Source organism: Mizuhopecten yessoensis, unplaced genomic scaffold, assembly GCF_002113885.1.
Source record: "Mizuhopecten yessoensis strain PY_sf001 unplaced genomic scaffold, ASM211388v2 scaffold4411, whole genome shotgun sequence".
Classification (NCBI taxonomy): Eukaryota; Metazoa; Mollusca; class Bivalvia; order Pectinida; family Pectinidae; genus Mizuhopecten; species Mizuhopecten yessoensis.
In genome coordinates this window covers 1,072,577-1,092,577 of record NW_018405533.1, presented here as the reverse complement: position 1 = coordinate 1,092,577, position 20,001 = coordinate 1,072,577, and the positions used below count along the sequence as shown (strand labels likewise).

The 20,001-nt window shown below is 36.8% G+C and overlaps 1 protein-coding gene across 6 annotated transcripts in view; it reads left to right on the top strand.

Annotated features, from left to right (window-relative positions):
• LOC110448985 (la-related protein 4-like) overlaps positions 1-20,001 on the top strand; it is a 63,566-nt gene that overhangs the window by 4,142 nt on the left and 39,423 nt on the right. For 5 of the 6 annotated variants that reach the window (XM_021495549.1, XM_021495547.1, XM_021495552.1 and 2 more), the window contains exon 2: positions 14,126-14,221. In XM_021495549.1, the coding sequence (XP_021351224.1) occupies positions 14,168-14,221 (54 nt within the window). In that variant the 5' untranslated portion in view covers positions 14,126-14,167. Of the gene's footprint in view, positions 1-9,901; positions 10,000-14,125; positions 14,222-20,001 lie in introns of those variants that run through there. The other variant, XM_021495550.1, reaches the window with a different exon arrangement.

The following is a 20,001-nucleotide window of genomic DNA, read 5'->3' as shown; positions in this document are numbered from 1 at the left end:
GATAACATAAACCCTTATGTAGGAAGATTTTTAGATGTCTATACTGGTCATATTTACATACGTCAGCAATAACTTGTCAGGAGTTGCTGATCATTCTACAATCAATCGCTCGTAACAGTATTGATTCTAGTGTTGTTTGTAACATGTGCTAGTTTATGAATCATAATAGACTATTAGCCATTCAGATTGATCTGCTCATAGGCATAATTTGTCTGAAATAACAAAGCGGCATATCTAGAGACTGATGATCTTGTACAGGATCATCAAATTTAAAGAATTTAGACTTGATCCAACACTAAATACCTAAAAATATAATTGTTCAGTTCCATATATATCAAAATGTAATTTGACATACATTATAATGTGCACATATTGGAAATCTGCCTTATTTCACCAAATTTTGATTGATTTTCTTAAAGGGGCTGGTCGGGAAAAAGATGTCATATTTGCTAAAATGGCATACACATGTTTGAAATACCTTCTTATGAAATATACCGATTCAAATGTTGCTGAAATTCACTCCCTAAGAGTAAAAATTATAATTATATTAAAGAAATCCTAAATCGTCGCCTGACAGTCTAAAACTCCAATTGACCCAGATCAGTGATGTAATTTTACCGCACGCGCGTCATCAACAAGGCCAAATGTAAACATTGCGGCGAAAGAAAAAGATGCATGCAAAAGTCATGACAGGCACGAGGTATCAATACCGTTACATATAACAACATATAGGTAGGAATACTACACTAGCATCATACATGACCTTTGAAAACAATTATTTACGTATAGTATTGCTGTCTTGTCCGTTAGTTGAGTCCAACATGGCACATGACGGCGTGCTGTTGTTATCTTCACTGCCTCAGTTTCGAAACAACCACGTGACATATATAAATAGATCTGCGCTAAATTTACGCGGGGCTTCCCCGAAATTTCAGTGGTCAAAACTGGACATTGCAAGCAGAACTCGACCATCATATTGCCGTGGTATAACTTTTGGAAGGCCAGAGAACGCATTTAGACCCATTTATTTTGTAATTTTTTCCCCGACCAGCCCCTTTAAGAGAAAAGCAAAAATAAAAATTGAATTGAAACTAAGGCTCAAATTTAAGACTTTCATGGTTGCAATGTGCTGAAGCCAGGCCTAGGGTTCCAAAGATAGAAAATATTGAAAACATTAATTAGAAAGAAAATATGTGTTGCTCACATTATTGATGTGATAGTATAAGTTTGCTTTTCATTGCGACATCGCAATAAATATACAAATAATGTCAGCCTCTGCTCATGTTATTTGTAATTTTTTTTTTTTTTAAATGTCAAAATTATGAAAATATATGTTGATATGACATGGTGGTGTCTAAAAATGCAAATTTGGTTTTACGTTGATCTGGAAACATAAAGTGATGACTGATGTTTGCCTTTTTCGTCTTTTCCAATATCCGTATACATGTAACAGCTACTAATGCATCGTTTCTTGATGAATAAGTTATATTTTACAAGTGGGATGAATGCTTTCCTATTTTTGACAAACGTTTAGCAGGAGTGAAAAGAATGATTTGTTTTTGTGAAATTAACAAAATATCACTTTATTTTCACTTGTAAAACTTCATATTTCACGGGTAAAAAATCAATAACTTAGTTAGGATAAATGAGATGATTTTATACATTCTGTCAGAGGACTACATGTAACCTACACTCAGAGCTAGAGATCTGTACTAGGTTGTCTATGGACATAGATAAATATTTAATGAATCAAATATCAATCTAGGTATTATCAATATATCGTGTCCAAGCACACATGCTGTAAAACTAGCAAGTTAGTTGTAGACTAGTGTAGACTGTGTAGTGATAATCAATTTATATATTATTGTACAATACTTATAAATGTACTACATGTCTAATTATCTCCCTTGAAACATTCACATCAAACCATGTGAGAGTAATTAGATTTAACATGTACAGGAATCGTAGAATGTTTTGAAGTCGAGGTCACGTGCGATTTCGAACATTTTGAAGATCAGATCCAAAAAGTGTTTGAATTGAAAATGACATTGATGTTATATAACGTCATGTTACCGATCAGATGTTCCATGTTTCTTTATAGACTGATAATGAATGTAAGTCCCAAGTCAATCAATTCCGGCATCAAGACTTGGAATGTTGTGTACATTTAGTTGTCAAGTGTTAACATTTCTGACACCTAAGTGCTAAAAAATATTTTCCGTTATATTTGTTGTGTTACATTACAGAAGTGTGTGTTCTTTTTTAATGTACCCGTTGTAGACTCGTCCTGGTTTAGAGATTTTAAACGATAACACAACTTTTTTTATGTGCTAAATTTCATGATTTCTAGTTGAAAATTGTTTTTGCTGTCATCTGTCATTTTTGTAGATCACGGGTTGCAGGCTACACGTGTGTCACAAGTAACAATTTTGGCTCCGAGTAGGATAAATGGGAGTTCAAATAATTTTCTTTACGTTTCAATGCAAGACATTTCTAAAAGGATGGTAATGTTGCTGTCCCTTAATTATGTTTGTACCCAGGAAATGTGTCGGCTGTTATATAGGTAAACATAAGGAAGTAAAGCACATACTTTATGCTTGCAGAACTATAGGGTACGTAACAGGCTGTGATAGGTGGGGAGGTTACCTGGCGAGCTCTGTTGTGGTGTCACAGTGTTGGCACTTCCTGCACTCTGCCCTGTACAGCTATTTAGTGAAGTTTTCAGTAATTAGTGGAACTATTACAGGCGTCTTGGGGTTTATTATGGCATGGATAAAATCCAATCTCTTAGGTCAGCAGTTTTGATTAAGAGATTGAAATTTATCATTATCATAGGTTGATTATACTGTTAGAATTTAAGTACCATTAATAATATCTCTGCTTGTATTGGTGATCATTATAACCTGTCATTGGTGATCATGACCTTTGTGATCTGATGATCCTGACCTTGCCAGTGTTTTTTCTACCTACATTTAAAATAGCCTGTTGAATATCGCACAAAATTGGAAGTATTGACACACAAAATATGATTTTGGGAAAATTCGAAAAATAAAGTGATTTTTGCATTAACTTTGGGAAAACAAAGCAGAAATTATCTTGGGGAAGAGGCTTTACATGTCATCCTTTTAAGATGACTGACCACTGATGGCCTTGACCCATCTAGGGTGATCATGACAAGATCTCTGGTGACCTTTGCCCATACTAGACACTTTGACACATACCGGATGACACACCTTTCTGGTAATCCATTGCTGGATTCTGCCTCTGGTGACTAAGACCTCTCTCTGGTGGCCATGGCCTCTCTCTGGTAACCATGGCCTCTCTCTGGTAACCATGACCTCTCTCTGGTGACCTTGGCCTCTCTCTGGTAACCATGGCCTCTCTCTGGTAACCATGACCTCTATCTGGTGACCTTGACCTCTCTGGTGACTGTCCCCCTGTTGGGTGTCCGTTTACTCCTCTTGCATTGTTTTTCCCCCATTAGTTTGGAATGGGCCTTTTTTGTCTCATTTTGGGAAGAAAATATACCAATTTGTAAGGAAATTTTTGAGAGTAAACTGCAAATTTTGGGAATTGGGCATAAATAGGAAATATTTTCAATTAGAAATGGGGCCCATTATTTGCCCCCAATAAGTCCGCAGAAAAACCATGTCTGACCCTGAATGGTTATTACTCTGTTCTGTTATGTTAACTATGCAATTAAACTAAACTCTAGTGACTTATATATCTAATGATAGAAAATCCCTCTCTCTGGTGACTGCATGACACTTCCCTCGCCTCGGTGACAACAGTGATGTTCATAATTATAAAGGCCATATCAAAGGAGTTATTTCCCTTTTAACGATTTGTCCTTAACATTTTTATAAATTTATGATTAATTGTAAATTCATGATTAATTGTAAATTCATAATTAATTGTATGAATTTATTTGTAAATTCATAATTAATTGCAAAACAATGTTGATGATCAGTTGATGAACACTGAGCATTGGGTATCTTGACAAGTACTAAGTGGTAACCACCTACAGATTGTACAGTATATCACATAGCCCTGTGTATATGGTAGAGTAGCTATATAGACATAGCAGTAACACCAGACATTCCAGAGAGGGCAGGAGAGGGCACACCAGCTGTGGGTCAGAGTCAGTGTTATAACTATACATCTACATGTGTGGACAGTAGTGCTAATGTTACCATTACATGTTGTCTGCACTCCTGTGCAGCAATACAACCATCTGTGGTACATGTGGTTATTATACACAGTACAACAACAACATTCATCTGGGGTTTGGTCAATGCGTGGAGACCCAAATATCAAATAATCGGCTTGTTTACAGTTATATAACAATTTGCACCACTGTGTGTGTACAGTGTGTGTGAAAATAACAGTACGCATGCATGTAACAACACCGAGTTCTATGGTGGCTAGTGGCTAGTGTTGAGTTTTATTGCCAGGCCAAACAAGTATTGTGACTACATTGGCCACAAAACTGTCACTGTGGAGACTTCTGCCAAATATTCGGTCCCAAGGATCCAAAATTCGTTTCTAACTGAAGTCTTGACAGATACTTGAAAAATCCAACGTTTTGGACAGTTTCTAAGAAATGAGTCAGAAATCACCTCTGATGAAGGGTTTTAGTTTGTGTTTTAAGTTTCCTTAACATTTTTGAATGTGTCGATCTCTGTTCTCATTACTGAGGCTGATGCAGATATGTTGAACCAGCTGTTCTGTAGAAATGCCAGCAGATTCTATTTTGTTGTCCTTCCATAAGCCCACCTCGGTACTTTAGAGTCGGAGATTAAGTGTGTTTGGCCCCTGGACTTATCGTAAGATATATATCTTACGATATGTTTGAAACTAATGAAAGTTGAAAAACAGTTAAAAGTATTAATTTGATTGCCATCAGCAATTTAATGCTGCACTCTCTGTACGGTATATATATATATGTGTGTACATGAGCGGAAAGGATAATGACCTACGAATAATTGGATTACAAGGCAATTTTATAAAAATGTAATATTAAAGAACAATAAAACAGTGAATTTCTTCTGTCAGTTATAAACGACTGGTGTACAGTTAAATTTAATGCCATATATGCATGGTTTCTAAAATTTGTGATTTTTCCATTGTTAAAAATTGACTCTTTATTGTTGATTGTTTAACTTCAAATATTGTCATATATAATTTAGGTATTTTGAATATTGATTTATATTTGAATATCAAAATTTGACATCCCTTGACAGCAGAACTTGATCGTGATACAAGCATGGAAGAAGTGGTGCTGTATTTCTATTTTACATAATGTAGCACTTCCAATTTAAACACTACAAGATGAAAAAGTGTAATTGGATTGTCAGTCACCGATAAACAGGAAGCTTAATTGCTGAGAATGTGTGACTAGGGTTTAGATTTCCCGGGTTTTAAAGATGTTTTGACTGATTACATTTAAAATTTCCTGTTACATAAAGAAATGAATATCTGAATTTGGTTTTGTATCGAGGGGAAATATTAGGCTTGAGTATAAAACTGATATTTTTTTACAACAGTAATGGTAATGTTTTCAAAAAATCAGTTGTTTTACCAAGTTATCTTTCTTGTTAAACCATTTCTTTTCAAGACAAGCTGCTTGTTAATGAATCTAACCATGTTTTACATTATGAGAAGATCCAATATTCAATTTCAAAGATTATAAAATGATCATGAGCACACACGTTAGAGAGTCTTGTGATCCAATTGAATTTAATTGTTCAGTTTTCATTTAAATATGTCACTCAAGGGTGCACAATTTCATTTTTCGAGTACTAGCTCACTTGCAGTCTTTGGCAAACTTTTACTAGTCATATTTCAAAGCTTAAATTGAAAATTTTCTCTAGCCCTGTACATATATAAAATGTAGTAGATAAGAACATTGGGCAATTTGAACTGTACTGTAATGTACACTTTTCCCTATTTGCTCCATTTTAAAATTCAAAGATGGTTTTAATAAAAACAATGTTGGATCTTATAGATCTATATATTAATGTAATATAAAATCTTATCATAGCAGCTAGATAAAATCACCAGGAACTAATTCCAGGTTTTAATAGAGTTGAAACATAGTGGTGTATATACTGATGGTCTCTCGTATACATGGAAAGGATCCAGAATGGAATAAAATAGGCTTATGCAGAGCTGCCAACTCTTACGATTTAGGCGTAATTATTACGATTTTGAAGTCTGAATTACGCTAGTACGATTTTCCAAGTAAAATTACGATTTTTAAAAAAAATCCGGAATTTTTCCGTTTTTTTGTTAGTTTCGCCGTAATCCGGTCCCGATGTCCGTTTTCAGTATTATAATCGCAAATCAGATACACACGTGCGTTTGCATCGATTCTCGAGATAGGCTGGAGTTAATTCAATGTGAAAAGGACGTTTGTAGATGAAGTAAAATGGCGGAAAAACGTGTCAAACTGGACGGGCAAGAAGACGTTTCTCCTAGGAAAAAAAGGAAATTATCCATTCAGACGTTTAGAGGGGAATATCCGAAGCTGTATCCGGACATTGTAAAGTCTGCCAAAGGAACTACTCATGCCCGATGCATTCCGTGTTGCTGTGATTTTGTGATTTCGCACGGTGGCGAAAATGACATTTGAATACTACCTGAGATTACTATTTCTTAATCTCTAAGGTTGGCAGCTCTGCTTATGCATTCAATCTATTACTGCAACTAGTAGTATGAAATTGCAATTGAATTAAATTCTCAAAAAAAACTTGCAGTGAAATTATGTTGCTCTCGGTCACACTCTGTATTGTATAAAAGTTGTGGTGTGAAATATTTTTTAACAGAAAGTATCAATGTTGGATTTTTCTAATCAACTTATCAGATTCTGTGGAATCATTCTCTTTCATGTCCTTAGCATCAACATTATCAGGATCTTGTTCTTCACCTATTGGGTCCAACATCATGTATACAAAATTTGTCAGGGGCCACGGTGGTTAAGTGGTTATAGGCGTCTGACATTCTGCTACCACTAGCCCTCCACCACTAGGTCGCGGGTTCGAGGCCTACGTGGGACAGTCGCCAGGTACTGGCCATAGGTCAGGTTTTTTTCTCCGGAAACTCAAACTTTTCTCCACCACCAAAACCTGGCATGTCCTTAAATGACCATAGCTGTTAATAGGAAGGATGTAAAACAAACCAAATCAAACCAAATAAAATTTGTTAAACAATTTTATACTCTGTACGATCCACAGGAAGTGTGTACATGTGCCTAGCTACTATTGATTAAAAAGGTAGTTATCAGCAACTTCTTTTTATATGATGATTTTTTACAGAAATGCATGTTGTATTAGTTTCCTATCAAATCTGTCTAGAAATCAAGGTTTATATCTATATCAGTTTATCTTCCTTTCCAATAATAACCATAGATTTATTACCTGGAGTAGGTAATAAAAGCAGGTTTTTAGGTCACCTGAGCTTTAGCTCAAGTGACCTATTGCTATCCGTTTTCGTCCGTCGTCCGTTAACATTTTACATTTCAAACTTAAAGTCAAGTTCTGCTGGGCCGATTGAACTGAAAGTTGGTAGGAATGATCGCCTCATGGTCCTGACAAAGTGTTGTTATTTTTCGGGTCGATCAGAAATCCAATATGGCCGCCACGGCCGCCATTTTGAAAACCTATTTCAAACTTAAAGTCAAGTTCTGCTGGACCGATTGAACTGAAAGTTGGTAGGAATGATCGCCTCATGGTCCTGACAAAGTGTTGTTATTTTTCGGGTCGATCAGAAATCCAATATGGCCGCCACGGCCGCCATTTTGAAAACCTATTTCAAACTTAAAGTCAAGTTCTGCTGGACCGATTGAACTGAAAGTTGGTAGGAATGATCGCCTCATGGTCCTGACAAAGTGTTGTTATTTTTCGGGTCAATCAGAAATACAATTTGGCTGCCATGGCCGCTATTTTGCTACTAAGTTCTAATAGGCCGATCTCACTTAAAATTGGTCTAGGAATGATCAGCTCATGGTCCTGACAAAGTTAAGTTAACATACTATTTTTTACTCAAATTGGTACATATTTCAACAACAAAAATAAATACTGTAGACTCGGGTGACCGTTAAGGCCCATGGGCCTCTTGTTGTAGTTTTATGAGACACCTGTCATTCTCAGTTGGCTGGAACGTATACATATATGTATCTTTATCGCTAAAAGCAATTTATTATGCATTTAATTTAAGAATGATTTGTGTCGATTGCTCTTATGTGAAAATGTGACAAAAATACATGTTTTAGAGGTTGGAGGATAATTTCAGGTATTTTACATTAATGTGCTGGTACATACACATGTATACGATATTTAGAATATGTTATACTTTATAATATACAATATTTAGAATAGAAGAAGCAAATTTCGGGTTACCTGGTTATGTTGGTCTATGTTGATAAGATTTTCACAACTTCCCAGTTGGTCCAGTAGTTACATAGGAAAGGTAGGTAACTGCTGTATAGGCACAGATATATGATGGTGTTGTGTAGACACAGATATATGATGGCGTTGGGTTTCTTTAACCATCAAGCATAATTTACTATTGTTATGAGGCACCGTAGTCTAGTGGTAGGACGCCAGGCTCGTGACCAAAGGGTTGAAGGTTCGAGTCGCGGCACGTCACTGTGTTAAATATATATCTTTGAGCAGGATACTTGACTCCGCTTGGTCCAGTCTACTCAGCTGTAAATGAATATATGTGGTTGGGCAGTGCTATAACTTGAATGCTAGCTGTTAGCGCCGAAATGTCAGCTCCGGCTGTATGCTACCCATGGAGTTCAGAAAGGTATTGGCTGTTTGCAAAGGCCCTATAACCACGGATAATGATTTTTGTTACACCTCAAGTGAATTTCTAGCTATTTGATTGGTTGGGAGAAAATTAAACAAAAATCTCTGTCACCCTCCGAAAATACATTGGTTTTAAGGCGCGCGGGTGATATTGCCATGAGACAGTGAAAAATATCACATGCGCGAAAAATGTGCGTTCACTGCTTCGTTTCCCCACCGTGATGGTCCAAAGAACGTTTGAGGTCAACAGCCAATTTTATCAAGCACCGGTGCGATAGCGATTGTAAACAGCAGACTATCAACAAACCAGATGTCATTATCGAGGTTTGCTGCCGCGTCTGAGCTACAAAGACTTTTGGTGTTACATTGAGATATGACATTCATTAGCAGGTGACATTGTATATTGTCAACCCTCAAAAACCCATTCAAAGCCTCGGGTGACAATGGTTTTCTCGGGGTTAACAATATTCACTGTCACCAGTTAATGAATGTCATATTTTTATAGTGAACCGCTTTGAGACGACCTACGAACTGTGTTGTGAAAAAGCGGTATATAAGAACCTCAAATTATTATTATTATATGAGGAATGACATGGTTAAATGTTAATAAACATCATTTTGGTTGCACTAACCACACCCATCCCCAAGATTGATTCCCCCTCATATCCCCCTTTTTGTGCCCCTTTGATATTGGTCCCCTTTCACTGTCTCCTTTAATCTATTTAACCACTAGGGAGCTGGATGGAGTCCCCATAGTGCGATGGTAACATTGATAACAGGTGCCCTTTTCATTCTCCCAAATCGGTGTTCCCTGTATACATTTTGCTTTGTGTGGCCCTCATTTGTACGTTAAGTTCCCACCTATGATTTTCCCTTTATTTACCCTCTTTGAGTCCCCCTTTTGTCCCCCTTGTGTATTGCCTCCTTGAGCAAACAACAATAGGCTGGTGCTAAAAATATCTGGGCCAGAGGGAGAAAGCTATAAATAGAACTAGAGTGAAGCATGGCTGTAGTTGCATCAGCACATGGCCGACCTGTGTATATGTACACACAGTACACAGGTGTTGTATTGCACACATGTGTACACCTGTGTACACAAATAGTAACTATGGCTGCCTACAGTTACTAGTAGGAACTTAATAGGAAGGTATGGCTAGGGTTTGTGCCTGGGCTAGTTTACATTGAGGTCAGTATTTTGGTGAATAACTTGCACATTTTAAGCATCTATACTATACAACAGGATTTACTGTTAACTGAAATGTTAGATTTAATGTTTATAAAATGATGTTCGATATTTAATGAAGACGAATTGTTTAGTAGTAAATCATATGTGATTGGATTCTATCCATGCCAGCCATCACAGAAGTGAAAGTAGAATCTGAGTTTGAACATTAGAATGGTTTCTTGAAAATACAGGCCCTGGACTTCGTGTATTGCTTGAAATTTACAAGTAATAGTATTGTGGCTAGGTTCATGTACTACCTTGCCTTGTAGAAGCGGTATAGCTAGGGTTGTGTACTCCCTTGTGGTGTAGAAGTGGTATATTTATTATGGTAACATTTGTACCTGGCCTTGTAGAAGTTGTATACCTAGGGTTGTGTACTACCTTGCCTTGTAGAAGTTGTATAGCTAGGGTTGTGTACTCCCTTGTGGTGTAGAAGTGGTATATTTATTATGGTAACATTTGTACCTGGCCTTGAATAACATGCAGTAGCACTTGACCTAGATGTGTGGTTCAACTGGTCGTGTTATTGTAGGTGTGTGGATTGCCTGTTCACCTGTGCAGGCTCTGTGGACAAGATATAATTCAACATTTCCATCTAATATGTCATTATCCATCAGTGAACACGATACCTAGAAAACACTCCTAAAAGTTTACATGTGTGTATTAAAGACAGTTAACAGGGCATAGAGCCATAGCCCAGAGCTCTTTCTTCTACAATTCTGTTTCTATGAACATCAATGTGCAAGTGTATGTTAGACCTGGGCCCGTATTCATGAAACTGTTCTCATGCTCAAGCATGGATTCTGTGCTCAAACCAATTTTCTTGTAACTAGCTTAAATCATGTCAAACGATCAACAAATCAAATGTCAACATTGAAAACAATATTCGGCAAGAAGTCTCTTAATTGTTTCCCCAAATCATTGACAAAATAAGATATTTTTATATATTTATAACGGGAACAAAAAATGAGGCTACAGCAGAATATCCATGCTTAAGCATGAGAACGGTTTCATGAATACGGGCCCAGACCTAAAATGAGACATGCTCTGAGCTTGAGCTCCTGTTGTCGAGATAGAGTTTTATATGATGTGTAAAATAAACTAGATAATAGGGAATGCAACGTGAGAACAAAACATCTGGCTATCAGATGTGTGTCCTCAATATTACCTTTTGATAATACTACCGGCACTTAGGTCTTTGTCTCTGTACTACCGTTTTAGATGTCATAGTATAAATTCAATTGACAGCAGACTTTATAGACACCCTGTAAATCTGCTGTCTACAGCAGCTACAGTCTGACCAACTTGTATTTATAAAAGATATTGTAGATGTATTTTACCAAGATAAAAAACAACCAGATTTCATTATTTTGGGAAAGTAAAGCGAAGACAAGCATTCAGTTTTTGGCTGTAATTAGTATTAGGTAATTAAATCACTGATATTGTGTGGTTGTAGAACATTTTAAAGAATTAAAACAATGAATGCCATTAATCGTCCACCCAACCCGGACATTTGTTAAATAACAGAAATAGAGCTGACTACTGCTGTAGGGACATTAACCCTTTCACCCCTATGTAACTTTAATAAGCTCTACCATGCATTGATCTGGATAAGTCCATTATGGTCTACAGTGATGAAAGGATTAAGTTTTATATATACCCAACACATACTTTTTGCATGTCTGTGATTAAGAAAGTTACAGCTTCAAGCAAAATACATGTACCAGAAACTGGTACACCTACGTGCACCTCTATGTATGCGTATGGCCAGCAACGTTTTATCAACTTTTATGCCAACCTCATATCAGTCTGAATAAATGATGCTCTAACCAATAATATAGAATGTCAAAAACACAAATACTGGCCTATCTAGCTTGTCGGATGTAATTGTTTCAAAAATGGTATGTGAAATGCAGGTATGTTTTGTATTGACTTAACTAACACGGGTAAGAATTCCTCTAGTTAATTAATGTAGCCCTGAAAATGTGAGATATACCACAATTCAGTCTCTACAGTTTAACATTTTCTGACATGTTGGCCCTAATTCCTGAATATGATGTTTATCTGACGATTTGCTATGGAAAGATCAACAAGTTGTAATTTTGTGACCAGAATGAGATTCAGAACAGGAGAGTGTTTTACAATTGTGTGTAGTTTGTAAAGAGTTACTTCCCTTTACATGTCAGCTGGTTGTTGTTCAGAAGTAGACCCGACTATTGAGAGAAATCAACACAGTAGCCAAGGGGAATTCATTACTATTGATTTTCTCAAGGCAGCTATCTTGTGTAACCCATGCATCTGTAGTTGACTGATCCTTTTATTGATCAGAATGAATCCATACGATCTCCAGGGGTTGAAGGCTGGTGGCTGACTGTATTGTGACTGGTTCATGTGCTCTATATAGGATTAACTGTAGAGTAGTCGGGATTACTGACCATTTCCTAAAGGTCAAGTTAAGGTGGACGTACCTAGACGATATTTAATCCCAATTCAATGCTGACGTAATGATAACCAATAACAACCCTGGTGATAGAGTGTTGTTGGTCAAGGGGGGTGACGTGACGTACAATGTAATAGGATCACTAACATATGTTAATTGAATATCTCAGCATTGATCGCCAATCTGTTGTTTATTGTGCTGGTTAATATAATCAACTGTCATGAAAATCACCATAGGAACAGTATACAGAACTTGGTTTCATGACTGTTTAGTTCAAAAACAATTTTTTTGAATCTCGTTATACTAGTGATGGACCAATGATAGAAATAAATTAATTGATCAAAAAATAAATCTGGCGAAAGGAGGATTTGTAGATGAGTGCAGGAGTAACACAGCATCGCATTTTGTATCTTGGGTGACAAAAAAAATGCTTCATATAAACTTCAGGAGGTAGTTTACAGTTCACAGACTAGAATAGATTTTATTACCATTTAACTCATTCACCCCTAAAGTTTCATAATGAATCATTCCAACCTTGGAATTGGAAGAGTTCAAATGAGTCTTAAGGGTGAATGAGTTAATGACCATTTGTGTTCAGTATTCATCAAGTACTTGTTATACAGATTCAAAGTTACCAAATACTTTTTACAAAATTTACTATATGTTTTCGGCAGGAGAAAAAGATTTTAAGTATTCAAAATAAATCAGTAAAATCAATTATAATTGATTATCAATTAGTTATGTGCAGCTGATAGTTGATTATGAAAGTTGAACCGACTCCCGTCACTAGTAATTATACATACATTATCTTTGTTTTCATACAAATCTATATGCAATATGACTTGATAAACATTTCTGTGAAAACAAAAAATGAAAGTGAAAATGAAATATGAGCACCAACCATCACTTGTATTGGAGAAACTCATCCCTAGGACGTTAGATTGAGTTGATCAGATGAAAGGGAAATATCATTTTCTGTTCCTCTCGTGCTCAAGTTTCCCTAGTCATGCTTCCCGTATTTGAGGCCTTGTGAAGAAAAAGTAAGAGGTATCATACCTGAGTTCCGAGAAACTGAATTAGACCTGTAGGTCTGATGATGTTTAATGTTGTTTAACTTTATCCGTATGATGGTCTACTATTTCCCTTCGATCAATCATATTTCACTTAGGTTTTCCACTCATGAAACATGATTAATCTACGGCGGGAAAAAAATCATGTTTCCCTGAACAAGGGAGATAAATGTAAAAATGTTCTCTCCCTTAATCAAGTTTCCACATTTCCCACCATTCTTTACTACAGGTATTAATAATGCTATAGTTCTATTTCGGTATAACAAACTATTTATTGCCCTTGTTTACTGGGAGACATGGATTCTTGTTAAAAGCCTCGTCCTTTGGGTACATGACAGATCTTGGGGGAACAAATATCAATGTCTCCCAGAAACAAGGGTAATAAATATGTATATTGATATACATCCATTTGTACACATGTACATATATTACATCAACGAAAATAACGTATAACCAGAAATTATTGAAGTTGTTTAGTAGGTGGTGATATTGAAGAAAGAAGAATTTGATGGAAACAATTCAGTGTTAAGTTATGGGCATGACCTTTGTTTAAAATATCATTTTTTCTGCTTTCCAGGTGGAGCTGACGGCAAATTTAGAAGAAAACTCGGCTGCCCTCATGACGTCCGACCGGGGTACCAGTGGGGGAGCTGAGTTGACGTTGACAACACCGGTACGTAATTCCGTATTTAGTGATGACTGAGTAATTTGTTTTCATGGTACTGTATAACATGAAATGTGTGTTATGTATAAACATTTGTGATTTTCGTGGTTGCTATTGAACCACGAAAAAAAATCAAACAAATTTGGATGATATACATGTCAACCGTTTGTTTATATAGGATATCCACGAAAGTTTATACCACGAAACGATCTAAATGGTTTCAAACCACGAAGGAAAGTACCAACGACTATTTTGTGTTATACAGTAACAGATTTTAGCTGACCCTTAAAACTTAGCTATTGTAGCAGTAAAATAGAATTTTCCCTGAGCTTTGGAGAGTCGGAACATATGACGGATAGACATGTTCTTTAAATCCAAAGAGTCAAATCTCTTTTTGGGGAGTCTTAGAGAGTTCTATTGAAACACGTCACACGTCACACGTCAGTGATCTGCATAAAAATGTTTCATGTGATTGGATTGGGTAAATAGATCACATTTCAAATTTCCCTCACACTCGATTAATTCCTGTTCTAGTGATCATATCCCCTTTTACCATCAGGTGTTGATTATTGGTATACAGTTAGAACTAGTTTTTCGTCTTTTTCAGTATAGTTATTTATGAGGAATATTTGTTTTCAGTTATTGATCGATATTATAAATTCCTTAGTGAAGAACACGAATAATCTCAAGCAAACTTCCTTGATCATATATGCTTCCAATTAATAAAAAAAAAAAATGCATGATTTACGGTAGGAAAAAATATCCAACAAAAGATAAATATGTACTTGATCACGATATTCAATAGTCGTGACACCGCAAGATTGGAAGAATAGTTCAAATGGATGATGAAATGATCTGCAGTTATCAGTTCAGTAAATACAGTCCCAGCATTTATTTGTGGATGCCTCTTAGATTTGTTTGCTGTGCCATAAAAAAAAGGTGTGGAGTGTTATAATTGTATCTCCTGGAGATTGTCCTTACACACCAAGTCAACATGAACAGCACCTCCTCCGCGGCCTCGTGTTTGTTCTGTCCTCGTGCCTGATATTTCCCACCATGATCTGGCCACTAACCATTAGGCAGCTCTGTACCGGTCACATATCCTTGTAGACGACCAGAGTGATAGGAATGCATGAACATGCATCTACTGCTCTTTTCTCACTCAATGGATAACATCCCACAACCTTGAAGAGAAACTTATTAAGATTTTTAAGACTTTTCATTAAAGATGATATTTACAATTGTGTAAAGTGATGTTCACCGATTTATGACTAAAAGTTGAGAAGTTGTAGTCTTGCATTCAGCTTTACCACATCAAGCTGGAAACAATTTACTCGTCCACCCCTGAAGACACATTTGAACTCTTCCAATTCAAAGGTTGGAATAGTTCATTATGAAATTTCAGGGGTGAATGAGTTAAATTCATCCACTTTAAACAAGATCACTATGTTAGGATCATATTCCGAGAATGCAATTCTTTTGAAACTTTACATCCTTATATGCCTACGAAACAGCTGTGATTATATTGATAATTCCAATTATTAATGCCCAATATCCTGAGCCAATGAAACATCTGTCAGAAAGGACAATCGTGGTATAACAAGGTCTCCCTGGGTCAGGATCAATATCACAAGTCTGACATCTCGGCATTGATTTGCTGCAAGTAGCCTATGCATGTTGGTATCATAGTAATGTCTTGTCATTGGCATTCAACTGGTCCAATTATGATGTTGTGTAATATAATTTATTCATTTTACAACAGTTATGATATAAGTTATTTTAAATGATATTAATCACTCTTGTTGGCTTGGGTGTGTGTCTTAATTTGGGAGGAAACCAGAGTTCCCGGAGAAAAACTTGCATGGTTTTCTCCTCATGGTTGGGGAATCAAACCCCAGCCATCTTCCCGTGTTATATATAGACTGTCTTGTACTTTGTCTTAACCCATTCACCCCTGAAGTTACATTAGAACCTTACCAAATCAAAGACTGGGCAAGTCCACTTTATAAATGTAGGGGTGAATGAGTTAAAGACATTTTTTCTGAGGATGATAATGGAAACACAAGTAAAACTTTTTGGCCCTACTGGGTTTATTCACATTACTAATCTTGACCATTTGACTATATTTTGTACCACCTAGGGGTTGACCTTTCGCCACATGGAATAAGAACATTTGAGTAACAATTGACCATTTACCACGTACAGATTGACCATTTAAGTACTTGCCTTGTATATCATATATGGAATTTGATAATTAGCTTGGGGAATACTAGTGAAGCAAACTTGATAATTTTACTTGTAATGAATGTTAAGCGATTGTCTGACATCAATACAAACATGGGTTAGAATATCACCAATGACAACAAATTACCATGGCAACAAGCTAAGCGTTTGATAGCTTATAGATCATACACAGTTTTGATTAAAAAAATTGACATTTCCTGGTGAATTTCCTATGAATTATTCAGTACTCGACAATATACTTTATACTTTTTTCTGTAATGAATAAAAGATGATAATGAACAGAAAAATTCCCAAACTGAAAAATTTCAAAGTTTTAAACTAAATGCATCCCAAGACAGCATTCATGAAATAATAAATGCATATATATATGTATAAGAAAAATAAAGAAAAAAAATGAGAAAATTTTCATAAAATTTGACTTGAATCATAATTTCAGGTAATTAGTATTAATGATAAAAATACCTTATTGCGTTTGATTATAATGTTTTGGTGAAGATATCGTATAATGTCGTCAGGGTAAGCATGTATTCATCACGGCTGTGTAGCAAGGATATTGAAATAAAATGAGGTCGTCAAAATCTGCAAGGCAAGGAATTTTTACTGCTGACAATGTCTGAGTACAGGAGATACTGTCTCCTAATTCTGTTGTCATAGTAATGTTTTAAATGTTTAATTTTGTTAAAGGATGTACATGTCAAGGTGGTTGTCCGGTTAAAAAACTGAGTTGTTACAGGTTCATTAGTGAATTGATGCATGTTTTTATGGACGGTTGGACCTTGCTCCAGTAGAAATTGAGGCCTAAAAGGTGTCTAAATGGTGAATAGCCTGTCAAGGTCATCAGACATAGCCAAGGTCATGGACCAGGTTTAGAATTATACATGATTATATAAAACTCTGTAAAGGTAGAACAGTTCCCAAAGACAAGAGATATTTTTAGAGATGTCTAGCCATTCATAGCCATTCATAGCCATGTTTATCAGGTGAAGGACGTGAAAATGATGCGCTTTACAGCACATTTCTTTGTAAAGATCTGTTTATATATCAGCTTGGCTACGAGTTCCTGTTTTGTACGTCCATAAAAATGTTGATTTCCACTCTGTTCTCAGCATTTCTAGAAATTTCTTGGTTTTAATGATATTCCTGTGGTCATGTGACTGAGAAAATAGTATTATTTAATGGTATTAAGACCAGTGTTAGAATAGTGCCACTTACTTGCTTAAATATAAAAGAGTGTGCTGTGTTTTGAGGAAAGAAAACTTTTCCTTTACTTATATTGTCCAAACTTCATTATCTGTGACTTATGTGACTTAGGATGACGGCAACTGTATCATTTACAATTGTCCTAGCACTCGACGGTTGTACGACAGTATCATTTACAATTGTCCTAACACTCGAAGTCTGTACGACAGTATCATTTACAATTGTCCTAACACTCGGAGTCTGTACAACAGTATCATTTACAGTTGTCCTAACACTCGTTGTATGTACGACAGTATCATTTACAATTGTCCCAACACTCGACGTCTGTACGACAGTATCATTTACAATTGTCCTAACACTCGACGTCTGTACAACAGTATCATTTACAGTTGTCCTAACACTCGTTGTCTGTACGACAGTATCATTTACAATTGTCCCAACATTCGACGTCTGTACAACAGTATCATTTACAATTGTCCCAACACTCGACGTCTGTACGACAGTATCATTTACAATTGTCCTAACACTCCGAGTCTGTACAACAGGATCATCTACTTACAGACATTAAGCCTTTAACTTGCCACTGAATCTGGTGACGATGTGAGTAGAATAAGATATTGATAGTCTTGCCATCACTTCACTACTGTTGCTCAGAACTCTGGTGGTGAGATAATTATTCTGCCCAGCAGCCACTTTCTCTGTGTGTTGTCGTGTGTCGTTGTGGATGTCGCAGACTGACGGAGTAACCACGGCGTACGTACGGATGTGACAGTGTGGGCTGTGATGGGGAATACTGCATTATGTCGGGCCTGTACACAGCTAGGTTGGGTAGCTGACTGCACTGGCTGCCATCACTGAGCAAGCGATATGCTCCAATATTACACCATATGGTGGCTATTGTCATTTCTTGTCGGACACCTGGTCATCTGTTAAGGTAAATACCTATCGGACTGAAGTGGACTTCAGTGGTCGGCAGCTTTTAAAGAACATGTGAGTGGGATATATTATGGACTGATGAGGCGTGTGTAATATGTTACCTTGTTGGACAAGCAGATTAACACTTGGTAAAGGTGGACAAATTTATCAACCCCAAGTCTGGTGTTTAAAGTGACGAGGAAAAGTTGTGTTGACTAAATAAAGCGAAGGACTAGACTGTTTTGAGTGGCCTTAACATAAATGTCAGTGTCTTGTCCAGGAGCGGTCACTTTGTTGTGTGTATCACGGACACAGTTGTGAGTAGGTGTCGAGGTCCGCCCACTACGTCTCCTACTGACCGGGCCAGAGTGGAGGTTCCAGCATATGGTGGTCAAATCTACAGAACATGTAGCCGTCACGCTAATCTACCTGGTTGTAAACACATCCGGACACGTGTTAAAGCTACCGTGGAGGTTTGTTTTGCTGTTGACAGTACTATTTCCAGGGAAATCCTGTTTTGTGTAGATATTTGTGACCAATATGTCACTTGAGTCTTTCGTCTGAGAAGAAAATTCCCTCAGGAAGTAATGCTTAATTGATTATGCAAGGAAGATAATTTCTAACGTAACCTTACCCTGCTAAGGTGTAGCCAGTAAGCTGACCATTTGACCAGAGTGGTGGAGTCTTTGTCAGACATCTGTGTACATAGGCTCACCTGATGTCCAACTGTAAGACATACCTGGACTGAAAGCTATCCAATTACAGTATATAACCGTCGGTGATCTCGGTGTTGATCACAAACTGTTACTATAGATCTACCAATGGTCACCTGAACACACCTGGATGAATACACCTTAATGATACTTAGTTACATACATATTACAGTTACCTGGAAGTCCTACCTGTAGCGTTGTACGTGGAGTCAGACTTTAGAATGATAAATTGACAGTAATGTGGACTGTTTTAAGTTCGCATCACTTCTTCATACAATACTTCAGTTAATCAAGACATGTAAAATTATTGAAGATTTGAGAAATACTGGTGAAAATGCTGATACTTCAGACGAAGAAATACCTAGACAAACCAGAAACTTGTATTATTTGCATCTTGGTACACCTAAACAATTGAGGAAATACCTGTATTGTTCACATTGGTACACCTGGACTAACGAGCAGATAGATGTGTTGTTGAAACTTCGATACACCTGGACCAGCGAGGATATAACTATTATTCAAACTTTGATACACCTGGATAAATGAGGATACCTGGCATTTCTGAGCAGGTGTAGTTGGTGACGAAACATTTAGGGACCAAACCCATGTTACCGGGGGATGTCTATTACTATTCAACTCGGTCTTTTGTGGTGTGTTTTAATCAGAATCGAGACACAGCTCAGCCTGAGTCTGCTACCCCACAGGTAAATATCACTG